Source organism: Myotis myotis, unplaced genomic scaffold, assembly GCF_014108235.1.
Source record: "Myotis myotis isolate mMyoMyo1 unplaced genomic scaffold, mMyoMyo1.p scaffold_m19_p_15, whole genome shotgun sequence".
In the NCBI taxonomy this organism is placed as follows: domain Eukaryota; kingdom Metazoa; phylum Chordata; class Mammalia; order Chiroptera; family Vespertilionidae; genus Myotis; species Myotis myotis.
This window is the reverse complement of record NW_023416319.1, coordinates 8,783,598-8,803,386: the sequence shown is the minus strand read 5'-3', so window position 1 is coordinate 8,803,386 and position 19,789 is coordinate 8,783,598. Positions and strand designations below refer to the sequence as shown.

Genomic DNA, 19,789 nt, shown 5'->3' with positions numbered 1-19,789 from the left:
AAAGTGTTAGGTACTGGAACTAAGAATTTCATATACAGCACTCAGCAGAGCCTCGAAAAGTTTGGCTGTGATTGTGACTTACTTATAAAACTATTTGGAATGGTCCCTAAATGAGGTTTTGTACATTCTTCAGCCAATAGCAGCAAAACAAAATCATTCCAAGCCACCATAAATGGTGCTGTTTGTGTAGAAAGATGTTTTTGTAAAGGCTGTGGCTGCTCTTAAATAACATGCCTGGATTATCAAAGTAAAACATTCAAAATCATTAAAAACCTTTTAACCAATGAAAAATGATAATTCAAGAAAAAAATACCCTATTACTCAAATAATAAACAAAAAGTGACCCCACATGATCTGACCATCTATTTCCTCTGTTAAAAATGTCAAATTTGTAAAATCTTTAGTTTTTTTTAAATTATGACTCTTAATTAATTACTTATAAAGAGTTTATGGTGCCAAGCCAGAACTAGTTAAACTATTTCAAATGTTTAATTGAAATAAACTGAGAACATAGTTAAACTGGATTGATTACCACTATGCCCCTAAAAGCTTTTCCTCCCCTAAATGTGATTCCTATAACCCTTACCTCTATAAAGTCAAAGCTTATGAAAATAAAGTTCATGGAGAATACTACCCCTCTGGTAACTGAAATCAATACTGAAAATACTTTTCCATGAAAACATTTAGTAAGAACTCCCGAAACTAATTTCACTGCTAGGGGTGATGAAGAATACACATATGCACACATGCATATATTCATTATGCTGACCATTATCATATTTAAACCCCATAAATACATTTTTCACATGCGTTGGTCTAAAATTTCCATTTTGGATCAGTTATTCAATCTGTGTTGGAGAGATCAAGATTCATAAATAAATTATATAATCTTACTTAAAAATACACTGCAATCTTAAACTTTCAGTTATCTGCTATCTTGAGATAAACATCATTCATGCATCCTTTATTGGGTGATTATCTAAGCTCTTTGAAACATCTTCTTCAGAGTAAAATGCTGAATTTTTTAATTGAAACTTTATAAAATTGCATGAAAGGCGCAGTTATAAATCCTAAAAACCAAGACACTAGATAGCAAATTTAAGATTAATTTTTTATTTAAGTATACGTATCATATAAAAGTTTTATCTCATAAAATATGGCCCATATTAAATAAATTTAAAGACAAATAATTACTTATATATAATGTTTTCAATCTAATTATCCATTATAATGAATCTTTGTGGTCCCAGACTCGGCCTTTATTTCCTCTGTGAAGGCTGGACGGAGAGCATAACTGCCCCTTGGGAGGGGCAAGGATCCAGGGTGTCAGGGAGACCAGCCTCAGTGATCACTGGGGATGAGCGGCACTCAGCACCAAGTTATTCAGATGTAAATAAGAAAATAAGCCACATGAGTGACCTCTGCGAGGTTTTTCACATAAAGTGTATTTCATATCACTAAAGATTTAACTACTCACAAGCTACACCTAAGTTACTTAACTAATTCAGAGTCCTTCGAGGTAACATCAATATCCAGCTTCCAATTTCCATTCTTTAAAATATTCCTCCATTGTGTGCCTAGATTTCCAGGAGCCAACATTCACGGTAGGTATGATTTTCTGGGGCTTGAGCCACTGAACAAAACGTTTCATTTCTAGGTAACTGCTGTGTTCACTATAAGGAATTCCTAGAACACAAAAGAAAAGATTGCCTACTAAAAATCAAATTAATAATAAAAAAAAAATCCAAGCCCAAAATAGTAAAAGGAAAATAAAAGGATCCAGAGTGTTTTTGTCAAAAACTCCCTGGTGCTTTATTTCTGATAATAAAATGTACCTTTTAGGAAAAATACAGATGAAAACATTAAAATGATACAAAAACTTTGAACATTAAAAAATTCTATAACTTTCCTATGTTGGTAATAATATGCATTTCCATAGATTCTTATTTATAATTATGGTTTCTTTTTAAATAATTCTTCTCCTTAAGCACTCTGCTCAGCTATGAATTTCAAGAGAAATCCTAGAAGAATGAGTAAAATTTGAAGAACAAGCAGGAGACATTTGGTTTCCAGAGTAAGAAAGCAGATTCCAGTCCCCAAGCTTTGCACACACAAAAAATAATCGATAAGAAAACAAATTAAATTTTAAAATTCCCTTCATCTTCTTCCCTGAAGATCAAGTCCCATAGAAACAGGGAGGAAGGGTTATGTTCTGTGTAAAGTAGGATCTTTAAAGCTGAAAGTCAGTCACTGGACTAGCGACATACCAATAATGTTTCCATCGGCTATTATTGTAATTAGTCCATTTCTGAGGACAACAGTAAACTTCCTCCAAGAGATGAAAAAATTCAAGTCCACTCTGGGACTCTGGCTGCCACCACATCTACCCACTGTCTTCCCGTTCCCAGCGTCACAGCGCCATCTAACCTTGCAGCACACACCCGTGCCCCCTCCCCATTTCAACTAGTTCCAAACTTCCCCCTACATATCACTGATCTCGCAAACATGATCTGTGTCAGTCAATGTCTACCTACTATGGTCATACTCCTTCACATCAGCTTATAATGTATTAGAGATACAGGTTAGAGTTCACAGAGAAATGTGAAACTCTTGAATCGTTAAAGATTGCCATGCCTGTTTTTCTTGCATCTTTAATTCTAAAACATGGAATTGCAAACATTAAAAGTGAGAACATTTAATAAGTATACCATATATTGAAATGTTTCCTTTGGTCTGGGGCACGACATCTGCTATACTCATTAACTTATTAGAATGTGTCCATCCTGTAGGTCGAAAAGCCAAAATCTGTTCATATCTCCCATCATACTTCTTCAAATGACTCTGTAAACCCTGTTAAATAAAAATAGGATATGGATCTAATGGTCAAGGAACATGGGTTGTGTGCGCTGAAACAATGATGAAAGGTGTTACATGGCACAGTCACAGGAAGCTTTCACTTGGCAAATTTTAGCTTGCCACAACCTAGTGCAGCGATTTTCAACTGGTGTGCCACAAGAATTTTTAAAACATGCAATACCTGAACTATTTAGTCAAGGGCATTAACCTCTTCTTCCTGAGACTGTCAAATAAAAAATGACAACAATCAACCCCATAGCCATCCGGTGTGACTGAATCAAAATTCTACCTGTGTTTTATTGTCAGATCGGCAAAAAATGTGTTTTTTTGGCATGCTGCAGAACTTTAGTACTTAGTTTATGTGTGCCATGAGTTGAAAAGGTTGAAAATCGCCGATCTAGTGCCTTGCTTCCAAAATAAATAAAAAACTGAAAAAATATATTTTCACCTTTTGTCAAGTTAAGCATGCTGAAATACAGTCTGAAAAAAGTTAAGATGGGACAGTTTTAAACATAAGTAATTATATTTAAACATATAATTACTTATGTTTATATATTAATCATGATTATATATATATAAACATAAGTAATTATATTAAAAACTATAATTCAGATAGTTACCCCCAAAAAATCACCTAAATCCTACTACAGTTCAGTGGTTTTTAGCATATTCAAAAAGTTGTATGACCGTGACCACTATCTAAATCTAGAACATTTGCATCATCCCAAAAAGAAACATCCATTCCTCATTCCCTCTTCTTCAAGCCCTGACAACTACTAATCTACCTGCTATCTCTACAGATTTATCTGTTCTGGAAATTCCATATAAATGGAGTCACACAAAATATAGCCTTTTGGCCCTAGCTGGTTAGGTTCAGTGGATAGATCATCGCCTATGGACCAAAGGGTCCTGGGTTCGATTCCGGTCAAGGGAACATACGTTGGTTGCAGGCTCCTCCCCAGCCTAGGCCCTGGTTGGGGCTTGTGTAGGAGGCAACCAATCGATATGTTTCTCTCACATCAATGTTTCTCTCCGTCTTTCCCTCTCTCTTTCACTCTCCCTAAAAAATCAATGGAAAAACATCCTCAGGTAAGGATTAAAAAAAAGAAATGTAGCCTTTTGTGTCTGCTTCTTTCATGTAGCATAATATTCGCAAGGCTAAGGCATAGCATATTTAGTACTTCATTGCTTTTTTTAAAATATATTTTTATTGATTTCAGAGAGGAAGGGAGAGGGAGAGAGAGAAACATCAATGATGAGAGAGAATAATTGATTGGCTGCCTCCTGCACGCCCCCTACTGGGGATCGAGCTTGCAACCCAGGCATCTGTCCTTGACTGGAATCGAACCCAGGACTTTTCGGTCCACAGGATGATGCTCTATCCCCTGAGCCTATAGCTAGGGCTATAGCCGAATAACAGTCCTATTTTGTGGATATATCACATTTTGTTTATTCATTGGTCTTTGTTGGACATTTGAGTTGTTTATATATTTTGGCTATTATGAATAATGCCATTATGAATACTCATATACTTAGAAGTTTTTGTGTGTAGACATGTTTTCAACTTTCTTGGGCACATACCTAAGACTGGAATTGCTTGGTGATATGTTTAACTTTTTAAGAAATTATGTTTCTTACATTTAACTTTTTAAGAAATTATTAAACTGTTTCCCATAGCAGCTGCACCATTTTAAAATCTCACCAGTAATGAATGCGATTTCTAATTTCTCTAAATCCTCACCAACAATTGGCATTGCGTGTCTTTTTTATTAGAGCTGTTCTAGTGAATGTGAAGTGGTAGCTACTGTGGTTTTGATTTGCAGCTGCCTGATGGCTAACAATGCCGAGTCTCTTTTCATGTGCTTATTGGCCATATGTGTATCTTCTCATTCATTTGGTCATTTGTATACTTTCTCATTCATTCCTTGGTCTTTAGCCATCTGGCTTCCTCCAATATCACTTCACTACAACAGTTCTTATACAGGTCACCAAAGGTGTTCTAATTGCCATTCTTCATTATAAGACCTCTCTGCAGCATATGGCACTTATAAAAACTCTAGTCCTTTCTTTTTCATAATACTCCAATTCCTCCACCCCCACCGTCCTCCCAAATGGATAATTTGTTCAAATGGAACAAAGTAGAAAAGAAAGCTGTAAAATAATTTAAAAATACTATACCCTCTCCAAGATATCTGTTCATTTTATAATTAATCACCATCTCATTAGCCTCCACACAAATTGGATGCCTCCCAAATTTAAAATGTTTCCAATGGACAAAACTCTGACATCATTACCCCTAACATTTCTTATTAATTATATACTCATGAAAACAGGCCATAAACATTTTACCTTAATCTTATGAACAGAGGAATAGTTATACCAGTTAGAATTTCCTTACTCAAGTAATAGACCTAAAGTGTTCATTTTCTTTACAAAATACAAGTGTTACCATTTATAAGACAGAGACAGTAATCCCAAGTTAGTTCAAAAAGCTCCATAAGAGTTATTTCATGAACAGTACAGAGAAAAAGGAAAATACATCTTTTTGTATTATATTATGTTCTGAATCATTTTTAATACACAGCTTTGATGTATTCCATTGCTAGGTGTCAAAATGTTACCAAATGGAAAAATATCTTAGTATATGAATAAATCTGACAAGCCCCCCAAGTCACAGTGAGGTCATATCTTATGTATCTTAACTTATAGCTCAGACTTCCTCTTACGTTGCACTTCCACTATTTTATTTAATCCTCTCCAGTAAATTTTCAACATATATCAATGTTATAAGGGCTTGATATTAACACAGAATAGGCCTGAAAAAAAAAGTAAGACCTCCTTAGAATTCTCCATTCATTTCACCACTCACCCAGGAAGAACTGGAAAGTGATCTTATGAACAGAAGATCTGAATGACCAGATAGCTGTATACTTTTCTGCATATGTTTCTTCCCTTATGCCAGTCCTCTAGTCCCTACACTCCGGGTGCATATGTGAATTACAGTATAGAGCTACACACACACACAATGAAAAACATCTTAAATTCCCCTTAAAAGATTTTCTGGGCAAATTTACTATAGGTGATGACTTCATCGTAATGGAATCCCACTGCATTAAATGCAGGTAAGTGGAATTCTAGTTTATAGTTATCAGATTATTCTTTCTAGTTCAGCCTAAAAAACTTATCTCTTGGATACTTACCTTAAAATTAATTTGCATCATTGGCAGAAGGTGAACTAGTGTATCGCACATGTCTGTAGTGATGAGGGAATTAATTTCTGGTATATTGAGGCACTGTAAGGTTTTATATTTCTCTCGGGACATGCCCACTTTTGAACCTATAACATCAGCAATGGCTATAGGCAAAGAAAAAGGTTAAAGATAGAAAAATTACAGTTTATGTAAAAAATATTACAACTTAACCAAATTTTAAAATAAGAATTTACCAAATAAAAATAAATTCAAAACATTCATGCTTTTGCCATAATATCTCAAAAAGGCTGAATAATTTTTTTGGTTAACTGTGTGGAATAAATTGTGAGAAAAACGAAAGAATTTATTTTTAAAAATCTAGTATTTAAAAACTGCAAAATATGTATAGAAAGGGGTAGAAGAAGGGAAGAAACCAAGTTTGGAAGAACTAAAACCCTGGCTTCATCACTTCATATCTTAATGCTTGACCTTATGTGACGATTGGTAAGAAGAAATAGAAAGTACTTCACAAAAACAATTCAGTACTCTTTAGATGAACTACAATGACATACCCAGAAATCATTTAGGAACAAAAATTACAACTATTCTCCAAGGTAATTAATTGATGGTTAGCATCAAAGGCATGCAGGGACACAACTGTATACTAGACATCTTTAAAGTGTCTTAAAATACCAGTAGAGCATGGGCATTTGCTCTGCAAACACTCTGTAGCTGTAAAGGCTACCAGAACCACACAGCAAATGTTTCCGTTACGTTAAGCCTTTCAAAGTTTAAATGAATCAGACTCTGTCCAATTTTCCTTCAGCCTCCAAGGTAATATTGGACCATTTCAGGAAATAAATGTCAAGCACTAGAAGAGACCGAAAGGGCTTTCTGCAAAAAGAAGCTGGTCTTTATAATATATTAATGTAAATTAGATACAGCTGACACCCACCTAGGAAGACTTTCTCTTTCCCAATAGAATAAGTGCCACAGACAACAAGAGTGCGTGGGTTTAGAGTTACGGCCTCGAAGGCAGTGTTGATGGCAAACTGGATAACCTCCTGCTGAGATGGAAAGCAGTATTCTGGGCTGCAGTATCTGTAAGATGGAAATATGGCACTTATAAAATAAGAGCAACAGGAAAGCCATGGCATTATATTGGGTGCTTTTTATAAAAGAAAATAAGCTGCAGCAAAATTACATACAGCAGCAGTATCATATATTAACACCACTGCAGGTCATCTCACTGCCTGTGGGGACAATATTTGTTACCAGCTATGGATAATTTATGATGGGATTAGGCATTTTCAGTAGGCTTTTTTCATTATGTTTCTTTTATCACCTTCAAATAAAGAAATTGCCTTTTTCCCTTCAAGATTATTTCTAGCCAGCCAGCTATTTTAGCTCTAAAATTAAATCTCAATATCTTTTTTTAACCCCATCACTAGCAAAGAAAATCTACAGATAGGGATTATCTTTGGACTAAAGAATTCTGCTACAGTAAAAAATAATTATTATTAAAATGATGAAATGAAACATGAACTTAATGAAGTAGTTTTAAATCAAACCATTAATATTCACATGGTTGTCTTCTCAGGGATACAGAAATATATACAGCATTACAGGAATATAACAAACTCACATATTCTAAATACTCAGAAACAGAATCGGACTTTGGTCTCAATTTTCTCTTCACAATTATACTTTGTAGTTACAGATACTTTGAAAGGATAACCTAAAACGGTGTTTTCCTAACGTTTGCCCCCAATTATTCTTCCCTGTTTCAGTAGTAGGATTCTCACATACACCATATTTTCAAAAGGAAATTATAAAAAATAATTGAGCTGTAGTCAGTTATGACACGTAATCCCAAATTTGTCCTTAAACAGCATCCCTCTGATAAACAGTCCTAAATAAAATGCCATAGTTTTGACCACCTAAGCAACTGCTCAAATTATTCACAATCTCCACGGCAAATGCTGTCTGTGGGAAAGGAAAGCACACAAGCAAAGTTTCGCTTACGTGGTATCTAAGTAGAGCGTATGGACTTTCAGGCGCATAAGCAGAGAACGTTCCATGGTGGGATCCGCTCGGAAGTCTCCGGTGTGTAACACGACGTTACCATTCGGAAGGAAGAAAAGGATCATGACAGCACCTGGGCAGCTGAACACAAACATTTCAAAGAAATCGTCTTCACACGGGCAGCAAACACTTAAAATAGATCCATTTTACTTATGTAAGTTGTTACACCTCAATAAGTTTGACTAAAAAAATATTAGAACTTGAGTTGTTATAATTAGTGATTAAAAGAAAGAATCAGCAGCAGAGGAAGCAGACAAAAACTTAAAGACAACCTGAAGAAAGAGCACTGGCCCCGATTTTAGGAGACCTAGATTTAGTCTTAATTTTAATTCTCTAAGCATCTGTGATCGCTAAGGCACATGAGGCTAACACTCTATGAAAAGTAGAAAGAAGACAAGCCAATAGCTGCATTTTTCCAATGTAAGTGGTGATTTTAAAAAGAGAGGGAAACATTCCCCCCAAAAAACTTCATTCTTTAGTATCAGAAGCCTGAAAAATTACTTAAAGGGAGAAAAAAAAATCCTTCTAGTAGCTGAATGGAGTACAAGCTGTTAATTTATATGTGGTATTTTTTAAAATGCCAAAGGTTATCTTTCTTTTTTAAAAATATGTTTTTATTTATTTCAGAGAGAGGAAGGGAGAGGGAGAGGGCGAGAGAGAGAGAAAAACATCAATGATGAGAAAGAATTGTCAATTGGCTGCCTCCTGCATGCCCCCTACTGGGAATCGAGCCCAAAACCCGGGTATGTGCCCTGACTGGTTCAAACCCTGACTTCCTGGTTCATGGGTTGATACTCAACCACTGAGCCACACTGGCTGGGCCAAAAGACTCTCTCTTAAAGAACAGCAGCAACATGTTAACATATTTGAAATAAGGAGTCATATGTTGAGCACGGTAATTTAAACTGGATGGAAAATGGGTTAGATAACATTTAGAGGATCTCTACATTTACTCTCTGATTCTGTAACTGGGTACATCATTTGTTTTAAAAGGAGAAATATGTTTAAGTTTTAAGAAATACCAAGCCTTTTAATTCCAATAAAAAAGTTCTTAAGTAACCATGCCAATGCATCTTCCTTTTGAATTTTTTTTTAAATAGGCTATTATTAAGGTCACTTTTAATACTTACTGATTGGCATCAAGCAAAACAACTTTAATGCCATTCACCATACATTCGGTGTCCATTGGTAAAGGATGGATATACTGTTCTTCCACATGAAGTTTGCTCTTCAACAAATTGCCAGTTATCTGCAAAACAGAATGTGCTTACTGCTGCTCCAGTAAAACACTAAACAAGTATTTTATTTCATATCTAGTTTAGAACCCAAGCATCTTAATCTCTTGTTCTCCCACTTACATCCAATGTGAACCCTCCAGAATGCCAGAAAGATGGCTGTGTCACAGCTCTGCTTAAGTACTGTCACCTAAGAACTTCCTACGATGAATGTGTCACAGGTCTGCTTACATAGTGTCACTGGCTCTGTCCCACCTGTGAAAAGCCCATCCCTGGCATGACATACAAAACCCTTCATGATCTGGCCCCTGCCCCTTTCTGCGGTTTTATCTCCCATTATTCCCTATCTCGTGTTTAGCCATTCTGAAATACCTCAAGTGCCTGGAATGGGTCTATTTCTCAGGTGTCTGCCTTTTTATAACCAACTCCACTCTCTACCTGCAATCCTCTCTTCTGACTGGTTCTGGAATCGAACAGACCTGCCTTCAAATTCTGGCTCTGCTATTACTTGTTCTGTGACTTGGGGCATGTCACTCAACCTCTGCAAGCCTCAGTTATTTCACTGATCAAAGGAGGACAACTCAAGAATGTTATGAGGATTAAAACAAATTCCAGCCAAAGCCTTTAGTAGCAGGCAATGAAATGTTCACCTTTCAATAATTCATTCAAGCTAGCTCTTTCATCATGGAACCTTTTCTAACCGTAGCCTGGGACAGAGTGAATAAAGCACTCCTTTCTCCATACTTCTGGGCACTCAGTTCACTTTTCTGTTACAATACTGATCCCATCCTGGCATTATTTGTGAAGGCGTCCCTTAAGGCTGTAAGTACACTGAAGTTAGGTCCTTGTCCTTACTTTATCTTTTACTCAATAAATGTTTACTAAATGAAACTTAGATTTTTTTTTAATACATTGTGAAGTAGTTTATCTATTATGTCCAAATAAAAAATGTTTATAACTATTGATAGCGCATTGGATTTTAGAATCTCAATGTGGAGTCTGCTTTCTCACATGTTGTCTAGTAGAATGAGAGATCTTACAATTTTAATTATTCCCTTTTAACCAAATTGTTTAGAAATTCACTGCATTCTACAAATTTATAACTTAGAACACTAAAACTTACCTCACTACAATAAACTGGGAAAGTGAAGTTTTTAGACAATCCAGCATAATGATCAGAATGAAAGTGCGTGAGAAAGTAGGCTGTGCAACCTTCCACCACTCCATACTGAAAGGCATCAACTGTAAAGCCAGTTCCTGCAATGAAAACACCAGCACAGCTGCCTGAGCAACACCAACAGAGGGAAAGAGACCCGGTTTGGTTACAAATACCGAACCCTCTAACATCTTCCCATCTCACTGCTAACCCAGCTTTGGAACTGAATTTAAAATTTATGGTAAATTAATTCAGCAAAAGGTGATACTAGGGATGAAAATGAGTCTTGTAAGTTTCCACTAAATATTACAGCATACGCTTTTTAAAAAAATGAGTAATTATACCAAAAAAATCAAAATACTAAACTACAAATCAATTACTTCTTTGTTTTATTTTGAGTATTACTTCTTTGAATATTTTCCCAATTCTTATTGGGGCACCTAAATTCCTTTATTTCTGCAAAACAGCCAAAGAAGAATGCTAACTTTCTTCTTAAAAAAAAAAAAAAAAAAAAGAATGCTTGATGGGGGCGATAGTGATATGCTTCTAAGGGGGCAAAAATAACTGAAGGCCCAAATAATCCTTCTTACTATAATGATTTTTGGCCCGTCAAAGGGCTACTACAGTATAATAACAGATAAACAATATATCAGCAGAATTTGAATTTTATTCTGAGGGGGTGAGAGGGAGGGAGGGAAACAAGAAAAAAAATGTCTCCCTAGAGGTGCAAGAAAAAAAAAAAAAAGTTGAGCTGTTCTAAAATGTGTTCATGAAAGAAATACCCAAGTGGGTTTATGAAATACCCAATTACACACAAATAAGCAAGCAAATGATTCTATTAAGACATATTAACACGTTGCATAATGGACATTTAAAATACAGAAGATCAATAAAAATAATCATTAAAAACAAAACTGGTGCTATGGGTACAAAAATGCTATCTTCCACATAAATATTTTGAACAAATTATAGCTCTAAATCATCAATAAAGCACTTCAAAAAATCTTCCTGAAACCAAGTGGATTTTGGCAGTTTTCTTTTGTATTCTTTCCACAAGAAGAGTTATTAGTTCCTTCAATAACAAAATTCATTTTAACACACATTTTTCTACTAACTCATCTATGAAGACATGATAAATTACCGATATGAAAAAACTGAGAAACTAAGTTATGATATGGCTTAAAAATGTTGGGCATTTACAATGACCTATATAACCTGTGGCATTTTCCGTCTCTGAAGTTATTTAGTACTTTTCATTTCTCTTAAATGCTTAGAGGCAGTGTTTTATTATAGTTATTTTTATAGGGAGCTTTTCCTCCTCCTGTATTAAGCTGAGCTTTAGTAGTCTTTGTCAAATCTATAATACCAACCTATCAGTACAGTATCTTGTGTACAGAATATGTTGAATAAAACTTTACTGAGTGTAGCAAGAAAGGTTAAATACATACACACACACAAATCTATGTTACAAGTCAGTGAAGTGGCATAAAAAAATAAAAGAAGCACATACAAAAAACCTGTTTCATGCAAACACACTCACTGGAAAATGAACATGAAATTCAAAAAAGGTGCCTCTCTGTAGCTACAACAAGCATTGATATTTCAACTTACCAGGGATTTTCTTATAGAATGGACACGTCCTTTTTCTTAATTCTCCTGCAGGAGATGAGTATGGGCTTTTCCTGTTGCCTCTCTGCAGCCTGCCACGAGGTGACGATATGAAAACTTCGTGTTTACTTAAATTGACTCCAGCTTTGGTCTTATTAATCAGGTAATCTGACCTCGACTGAGGCGTTCCTTCCTGTAGCGAGTCTGACTTTTTAAGTCTCTTTCTTTGATGCCGTGCCCTCTTACTAGAAGGTTCCACAGATTGCCAATTCTCACTTAAATTCTTTGCATCCAATTCTGAATCACTTAAAGAATTTTCTGCTTTCCTCTTGCACTGCCTGGGCCTCTTTTTATTAGGACTTACCACTGGACTTGAGTTCATGCCTTCTAATAGACTTTCCCCCACTGATTTCTCTTCTTTTCTTTTAGGTGGTAGACCAAAATACACACCTATATCCATTTGCTTCATTACCTTTGTAGAAGTCTGTGTTGCACTGCACTGAGAACCAGATGGCAACATTTTCAAAGACTTAGCAGAAGTCGCTGTACTCGAAAATGGCTCTGTATTTAACACTGTAACCTGACTGTCTCGCATACCACCTAATGCCTTTCTGCAGGAACATGCTGAGGTAGCATTATTCTTAGTACTGAGGCTCTTGCTTGATAACTCTCTGATTTTACTTTGGGTTGGATGGGAAGAAAGACACCCTCCTCGGGCCTGGCTTTCAAAAGGTTTTGGCATTTTACTCTTAAGTAGTGGAAGAGAAATGTGATTGTAAACAGCTGATGCTTCAATTATCTGTTCCTGTTTATTTGATGGAGAGGCATGAACTTTTGGCTCATCGGGTTTTGCTGTAGTGGCTTGACAACTAGAAGAAGCAAGTCCCCCTGCCAGTGCAGGTGGAAACAGCAAGAAACCATCATCAGAATATGCCGGATCATGACATAAAATAATACCCTCACTTGGGAAAAGAAGTTGAGATGGATCATTCAGAGTGCTGTATGTATACAATTCTTCATTGTATCTCTCTTGAGTGAAGAAGCTATTCATTTCGGAGCCACTCTCCTGCTGACTCCTCAGTAAGGGACAGTGGGCATTTTTTAAAAAAGTACAGCTGCTGTCATCTGCTTCTAGGCTGCCATCTTTAGAGCTTTCTGCAAAAAACAGCTCCTGTTGTGAATCATCCAGCTTTTCATCTATATCATAAGTTTCTTCATCACTTTGAAGAGGAGAGTAGGAGATTTCACAGTCGCTCAAGTCATTTTCTGGCCACAGCAAATTGGTGTGTCCTGAGTGGTTCTGGCTGTCTAATCTTCCGGCAAAAGGCAAACCAGCTCCTACCAGTTTGCCATCGTTAACACCTTGTGCAGCTTGTGGAGCGCGTTGGGACGTTTGGATATTTGTTGAAGAGGAAATCTTTTTCTTGGTTTCAGGTGGAGACTGAGATTTTTTTAGACACTGTGTCACGAACAAGGGATCAATTGAAACATGCTTGAAGTTCTCAGTTTGTTTTTGATCCGGAGACCAACTTTCCTCAAGGCTACAAAGAAAGCCCGAGTTAGTCTCACTGAAACTACCGCCTACCCCATGGGCTGGACTGCTAAGAGGACTATGACCAGCCCTGCTCTGAGCTAGCAGGAGGTGAGTGTATTTCTTGTAATGAGAAGGAATCGTCGAGGTACACAGAAGACCATCAGGACACTCTGAAAATTGTAATAAAGAAAAAAAGTATTACAGTGTCATAGCACAGACTACATTCTGACAGTATCAACGGATAAATCAACACATAAATGTAGTCATCAGCCCCATACTGACAATAGCTCTTAACACAAATCAAAAGATTAGCATAAAATAACAGGAACCCAATATGTTTTTGCAAAGTGCTAGTTATTATTTTTAAATCAAACAAATATGAGCTCCTTTAAAATCCACATCATCCTTACATTACATATTTCTTAAACAGGTGCTACAAAGTGATACCATCACTTTCACTAGCTCACTGTTGCTCAGGCAATAAAGAATAGAGAAGACCGATATATCTCTCAGAACCAGAGTTCTACTCCCATTTTTCTTATGGAACAACACAGATGTATGGCAATTGGAGTAACGAATTAGCTTCCATTATTTAGTAATAACAATCTTAATTAGTTATAGCTGTTCAAACCCTGGGCCATTTAGATTCTGTTCTAAGATTAGAAATTCAATTTGATACACTGATTAATGATGATCTGGAGACAGTTCCCCACCATACCATTGTGATTGGGTAACATTCTGTAAACCATCTTGGCATATACCCTTGTATGTTTATTTCCTGGTTTATTAAATAGAGACCCCCTGCCCCCAAGGGTGTTCCATTAAATTAGAAGACTTCTTTGCTCAAAACTTAACTTAAAACCGCCTCATTTGTTATAGAGTTCAATTCAAGAAGAGTCCACCTGAAACTATCAAAAGTTTAGTCAGAAAAAAAAAAGGTAAATATCTTTGAGGTGGTTTCATCTACAAGTCATTTCACCCTGAGGTGTTCACCATGGGACTCCAACTTCCATTTCTGGATTTCAAGCCATTGAAAAGCAAATTACTAGCATTTGGTGAGGTTTTCAGTTGCTATTACTTTTATAAGAACGGCTAATGACAAATTTTAAGAGTTCTTTTGCATCTTCATGCAGGACTTTAAAATGACAGAAGTTAATAAGAAAATGGCTTTTGAATCACTTTTATCATGAAAGCCATACTGAGTATTATTTTTACTTTACTGAATTTTAAATCTTTGAGATTTAAAAATCTGTATACTGTATACCTAACTTTAAAATACACAAATCATCAAAACCCATTTTCCATATGCTCCAAGTTGAAACTCTATCTTTTAAACATGACGTTTATTAGAGATTTTAAAAGATAAAAACACTGATTACCAATTGGCACATTTTTATCATTAGAACTTAATAACCTGAGGCTCCTTCCCAGTTCCTCTTCCTGAACATTCGCATGATGCAGCCAACATAACCACAGTTAGAAGAGTGGGTTATAGTCATAAGTCTCTAAAACTCTGCTTCATAAAAAGATAACAAAATGGACAAGTTGTTTAACTTTTAAGAACTCTCATCTAGGAAATGTCAATACCACCTACCTGTGCAGTTGTTGTGAGTCACATGAAGCAAATGAAAGTATCTAGCATATGTGCTCAATCAGCATTTATGAAAAATAATTGAGATGTTTAAGGACTTCTATAAAATAAAATTCATTTGGACTGTTTTCAAGTTTGCGATTCTTTACAGTTATACCTTTGGCTGTTGTATTTTTACCTTCTCAGGAAGAGTACACATGCTTTTATCTTGTTTGCTTCTAGGGTTAGAGTGTCTCCTCTCTCCGTTTATTGCTTCCCTTCCTTGACTGGACTGGTATGTCTGGCCTACCGCAGGTCCATTTAAAGACCGCTATCTTTTACTGTACTCTTACCTGTTCCGGAGAGTGGCGGAGAATCCAAACACTCAAAGACATGCCATCGAGGTGTTTGACCTAGTAACGCGGAAAAAGGCATCTGGCAGTTTGGGCAGTATCCATCGTACACTGGACGGATCTTTGGAGACACCTGTTTGGTTTTGTGAGCCCTGCAGTGCTTTCCTGGTGTGGTCTTGCCTTGGGATTGCTGGGTACCATCTCCACAACTCGAATCCTGACTAGAAGCTGTAGAAGTCTGACTACCTGTTACTCCAAGGCACACCTCAGGGTCCTCTGCCTTCTCTTTAGCTTCCACAGTTTTTCTTTTATTTCTGCTACGCTTTGACCGGTATTTGCCATCTGTTGCTTTTCCTACAGATTTTGGAATATTCTCAGGGCAATTATTTGCATGTACTGGTTTTGGTTTCCTTTTGGATTTGTATTCCCAGATGTCTTCTTCCGAAAAAGTGTCTTCTAACATGGCAAAATAATTTTTATCATTAAAGAAGCACTAATCTTAAGTACACGGAGAGTCTATTTGTTGTTACAAAAATTTTTCAATGAAATTATTTTACTGGGGAAAATAAAAACAACCTAAAACACTGACTAACTTGATGGGAATCTAAAGGTCTGGTAATGAGTATATTGGCAAACTATAAACCTTATACCTGAGACCACCTACTACAATAAAATTAAGAGAAACTACCATAGGGGTAGCATCTGAGAAGTTTTCTATTTTTTTGTGTGGCTACTATTTCATTCACACACTGGGCCTTTTCCAGGGCTTGATTCATAAAAATAAGAATCAGTAATACTTTGAAAATTAAGCATTAATGGGAGCCTTCGAACAAGCTTTGCAAAAGCGTTATAAAGCTGCTATCAGTTCTCTTTCCACTGGACAACTGTCCAAATAATTCTCAAATCCACCGACAGTCCTTGCGCAATTGGTTCGGCAGGTGTTGCAAACACTCAATGGCTACCTCAGTTTGCTCATTAAGACGAGTCACCCCATAATCAAAGCAGTGTGTGGTTCCCAGTAAACGTAATTGCCCTCGTCCATGACGCCTGGATATTCAACAACTCTGGCTTCCTGGGTCAGTCCACCGTCTTCCCCCGGCGGCAATGAACAAACTCTGCACGATAAACAAACATCCAAACACGTGAAGTCGTGCTTGCCTGCACGGAGGCCACCCTCCTAACTCCAGGCCACAGGGGTGGTCCGCCCTGGAGGCGGCAAGACCTCTCTCCACCAGCCTCAGAACAAGGTTCACCTGCCCATGGCCTCCCGCGGGCTCTACCTTCCCTGGGCGCGCGGGAGGCTACAAGGCCAGAGAGCAGGGGCTTCCCCACTCCCGGGCCGAGAGCGAATGAGCTGCCAGCACAGCCCGCCCCATAAAAGCAATCACAGCCCTGCCCTTCTGAAGACGGAAGTCGGGCCCCCGGGGATGCTCGCCGCAGCCCACCTGCCACCCCGGGGAACAGCCGCGTCCGCTCCCCGAGTGCCCCCCTTCCCCTCCTCCCCCTGCTCTGCTGGCAATCCATTCGCGCCCGCACTTTCAGCACGGCAGGGCGACAAATGACTGCATTTGTGTACAAGCCAAAGCCATGAACAGTCACCCCCAACTTTTAAAAGCCTGAGGATATATATCCCTCCTCCTTTACCTTTCCAGTCTTGGCGGGACTGCTTCCCGCCGTCAGGGCCGTGTCGAATCGGCTGGTTCCGGTGTAAGAGCCGGACTTCAAAAAGAATGGGGGGAAAAAGTATGTGCCCTTGTATAGTCCTGCGGACTCACTGAATTTTATTTTCTGTTTTAAAGGCGAAAGGTGGGGGGAATGGTTCTCTTCCAGCTTCTAGAACGCTACCCGAGGCCTTTTCCTGTCGAATCTGGCGTTCCGAACGCCCAGCCTCGGCGGTGGCCGGAGGGCTCCAAGGGGCGGGGCGGGGCGGTAGTTTAATTACGCGCCGGGAATTGGCGGCGTTTTGTAGGGACTTGAGCACCTGAGTGCATGTTTACAACAGAAAAAAAGTGCCCTTAGTGTGGACTGGGGCTGGGGGAGGGCAAGGTGAATGTGCCGTGTTGAAACCGAAGGACGGGAAACGCTGCCTCGCTGTCCCCAGAGAAGCGCGGTCCGTGGCCCGTGGCGCGGCCGCCCCAGGACCGTCCGGAGGGAACATGGCGGCGCCCGGCGTCCGGAGCCGCAGCCTCGCGGGCCTGCTCCCGGCTCAGACCTCGCTGGAGTACGCCCTGCTAGATGCCGTCACCCAGGAGGAGAAGAGCAGCCTGGTCTACCAGTATCTGCAGAAGGTGGACGGCTGGGAGCAGGACCTGTCAGTGCCCGAGTTTCCGGAAGGTGAGGGGCTGGCTTCGGGGTGGGGACCCCGCCGGAACCTCCCCTTCCTCGGAACGACGCCCTCCCCGAGGCGGTGGGCGAGGCGGGGTGGTGCCCGGCGGGTGGTTCCGGGCGCCGGAGCCGTGGTTCGCGGGCGCTGCCGTGCCCAGGTGCCCCGAAGCGGCGGCGCCGGGCGGGTGTCTGCAGGGCGGGGCCTGCCTGTCGGTCCGCATCCTGAGCCCCGTCCGGACCTTGGGTTCACCCGCTGCACCTGCCGGGACTGTTTAGTGGCCGGGGGCGCGGTGATTACATGCCCGCGCCACCCGGCCCTTTCCGTCTGGTTGCCCAGCATCTTCTGCACCAGCCCAGCTAGCATGTTGCCCGTCTCCCTACGTGACACACAGGTCCGAACCCTCCGGGGGTGTTACCCTAATTACCTTCTCGCTGCCTCCCCACCGCCCATGGACGTGCTCTCGGGAGCCCTGCTTTACAGTTGGGGAAACGGAGGCAGGGAAAGCTCAGTGAGTTTGCCCCGGGCCTCACAGCTGGAACCGTCTGCCGGGGCCGGATGATAAAGACCCCAGATGCCAGTGCTTCCTTAGCGCCGCCACACGTCTCCGTTCCAAGTCGTGAAACGGATCGTTTAAAAAATCGGAATCCGTGGTGGCCCATCTCCAAGGTCCGGCTCCCGGCGGGCGCCGTGAGTGTTCGGAACACGAGGGAGGGAGCTGGGCCGCCCGGCAGTGCTGTTTGCTGTGATAAATGAAACCCCGCTTTCCCTTCCTGGGTCCGCACTGCCATCGCTCTGCCCGGTGGTGTTGGCATGCCTCCTGGCAGGACACCGACACCACATGTATAGTTAATTGGGTGGATGTGGCAGGGTTCAGTGTCTCCAGGGAGGTGTGTCGGAACCTTACCTCCGGCAAATGTCTGGTGTGTCTTTCCAGGCCTTTTGCTCCCACCTTGAAAAGTGCTTTTTTTTTTTTTTCCTGTTATTCATCCTATACTGGATTTGAAATATTGTGGAATTCTTACCAAAAAAATGGGAACATGAGGGCTTATCCCATCAAAGAAACTTTGAAAGAATATATATACATACACACACACACACACACATACTAGGATATATATATGCATATTTTTTTCAAAACTTTGTGAGAAGTTAGTTATGTAGTACAGTTATAAGAGCAGGCCATCAGCTAGGATTTAGGCTAGTGTTTTTATTTTCTGGACTTTGTACTTATAATGAGTGTATTTTATTACCGTCAGATTTGACCTTTGACTGGTAAATAATGTAACAAAATATTCAAGCTTCGTATTTGACATAGTCACATTTTCTACTGGACCTAATTATTGAGGACAGAATGCTAGAGATGACTTTTTCTTGGTTTCTTTATCAGTAAGACTGATATCAAGAAGTCATAAACATAACTCTGTCTCAAAAATAGTATGTTTTTGTTCATTTCTTAAAAGAAACACATGTTTATGGGAACTAGTGTGATATAATGGATGGTCAGACAGACCTGCGATTAAATCCCAGTTCCATTTGTTAGCGGCAGACTTGGAGCAAGTTACTTGACTTCTCCAAGCCTATGTCGAATTTGCAAAATAGAATGAGTATTTACCTTTCCTGTTTATTATGTAGACTGGAGGTAACATACCTAAAGTTCTTAGTTCATTGGGGAGTTCAGTAAATGTTAGCAGCTCTTAAAATTATATTGATTGTCATTGTTTTTATAAAATGTATGATATTATTAAGCCTGAGAGGCACCTAGCACAATAACTGACATGTAATAATATTTTTTCTGCCCTCAATGCAAGTCACTCTTTACTGTTTACAGAAAAAAATTTAAAAGACAGGTTCATGAATATTTTGCAACTAGGATAT

The 19,789-nt window shown here is 39.2% G+C and overlaps 2 protein-coding genes across 5 annotated transcripts in view; one reads left to right on the top strand and one right to left on the bottom strand.

The window, feature by feature from the left end:
• Nucleotides 1-1,093: 1,093 nt before the first annotated feature.
• Nucleotides 1,094-17,394, bottom strand: DCLRE1A (DNA cross-link repair 1A). 3 transcript variants are annotated; one of them, XM_036335922.1, is made up of 10 exons: nt 17,233-17,394; nt 15,589-16,703; nt 12,135-13,835; nt 10,491-10,624; nt 9,263-9,381; nt 8,073-8,213; nt 7,003-7,148; nt 6,057-6,211; nt 2,709-2,850; nt 1,094-1,686 (listed from the first exon to the last, which is right to left on the bottom strand). In XM_036335922.1, exons 2-10 carry the CDS (start codon nt 16,049-16,051, stop codon nt 1,526-1,528), a joined length of 3,162 nt encoding a protein of 1,053 aa, XP_036191815.1. In that variant the 5' UTR covers nt 16,052-16,703; nt 17,233-17,394; the 3' UTR covers nt 1,094-1,525. The 3 variants fall into 3 exon arrangements, with proteins under 3 accessions (XP_036191815.1, XP_036191817.1, XP_036191816.1); XM_036335924.1 differs by lacking the exon at nt 17,233-17,394 and adding an exon at nt 17,034-17,159; XM_036335923.1 differs by lacking the exon at nt 17,233-17,394 and having other exon boundaries at nt 15,589-17,022.
• Nucleotides 17,395-17,553: 159 nt separating this feature from the next.
• The window catches only part of NHLRC2 (NHL repeat containing 2), a 46,770-nt gene continuing 44,534 nt past the window's right edge, over nt 17,554-19,789 (top strand). For both annotated transcript variants that reach the window (XM_036335927.1, XM_036335925.1), the window contains exon 1: nt 17,554-17,922. In XM_036335927.1, coding sequence (XP_036191820.1) covers nt 17,745-17,922 — 178 coding nt within the window. In that variant the 5' untranslated portion in view covers nt 17,554-17,744. The remainder of the gene's footprint in view (nt 17,923-19,789) is intronic.

Bases quoted from the DNA above. Each gene is read 5' to 3' on its own strand.
- DCLRE1A (XM_036335922.1), bottom strand. From the start codon at position 16,051: ATGTTAGAAGACACTTTTTCGGAAGAAGACATCTGGGAATACAAATCC. The intron at 10,625-12,134 runs GTAAGTTGAAAT...TTTTCATTGCAG, and splicing joins ATTCTATAAGAAAATCCCTG to GAACTGGCTTTACAGTTGAT. The intron at 2,851-6,056 runs GTAAGTATCCAA...TTTATTTAACAG, and splicing joins TGATGCAAATTAATTTTAAG to GGTTTACAGAGTCATTTGAA.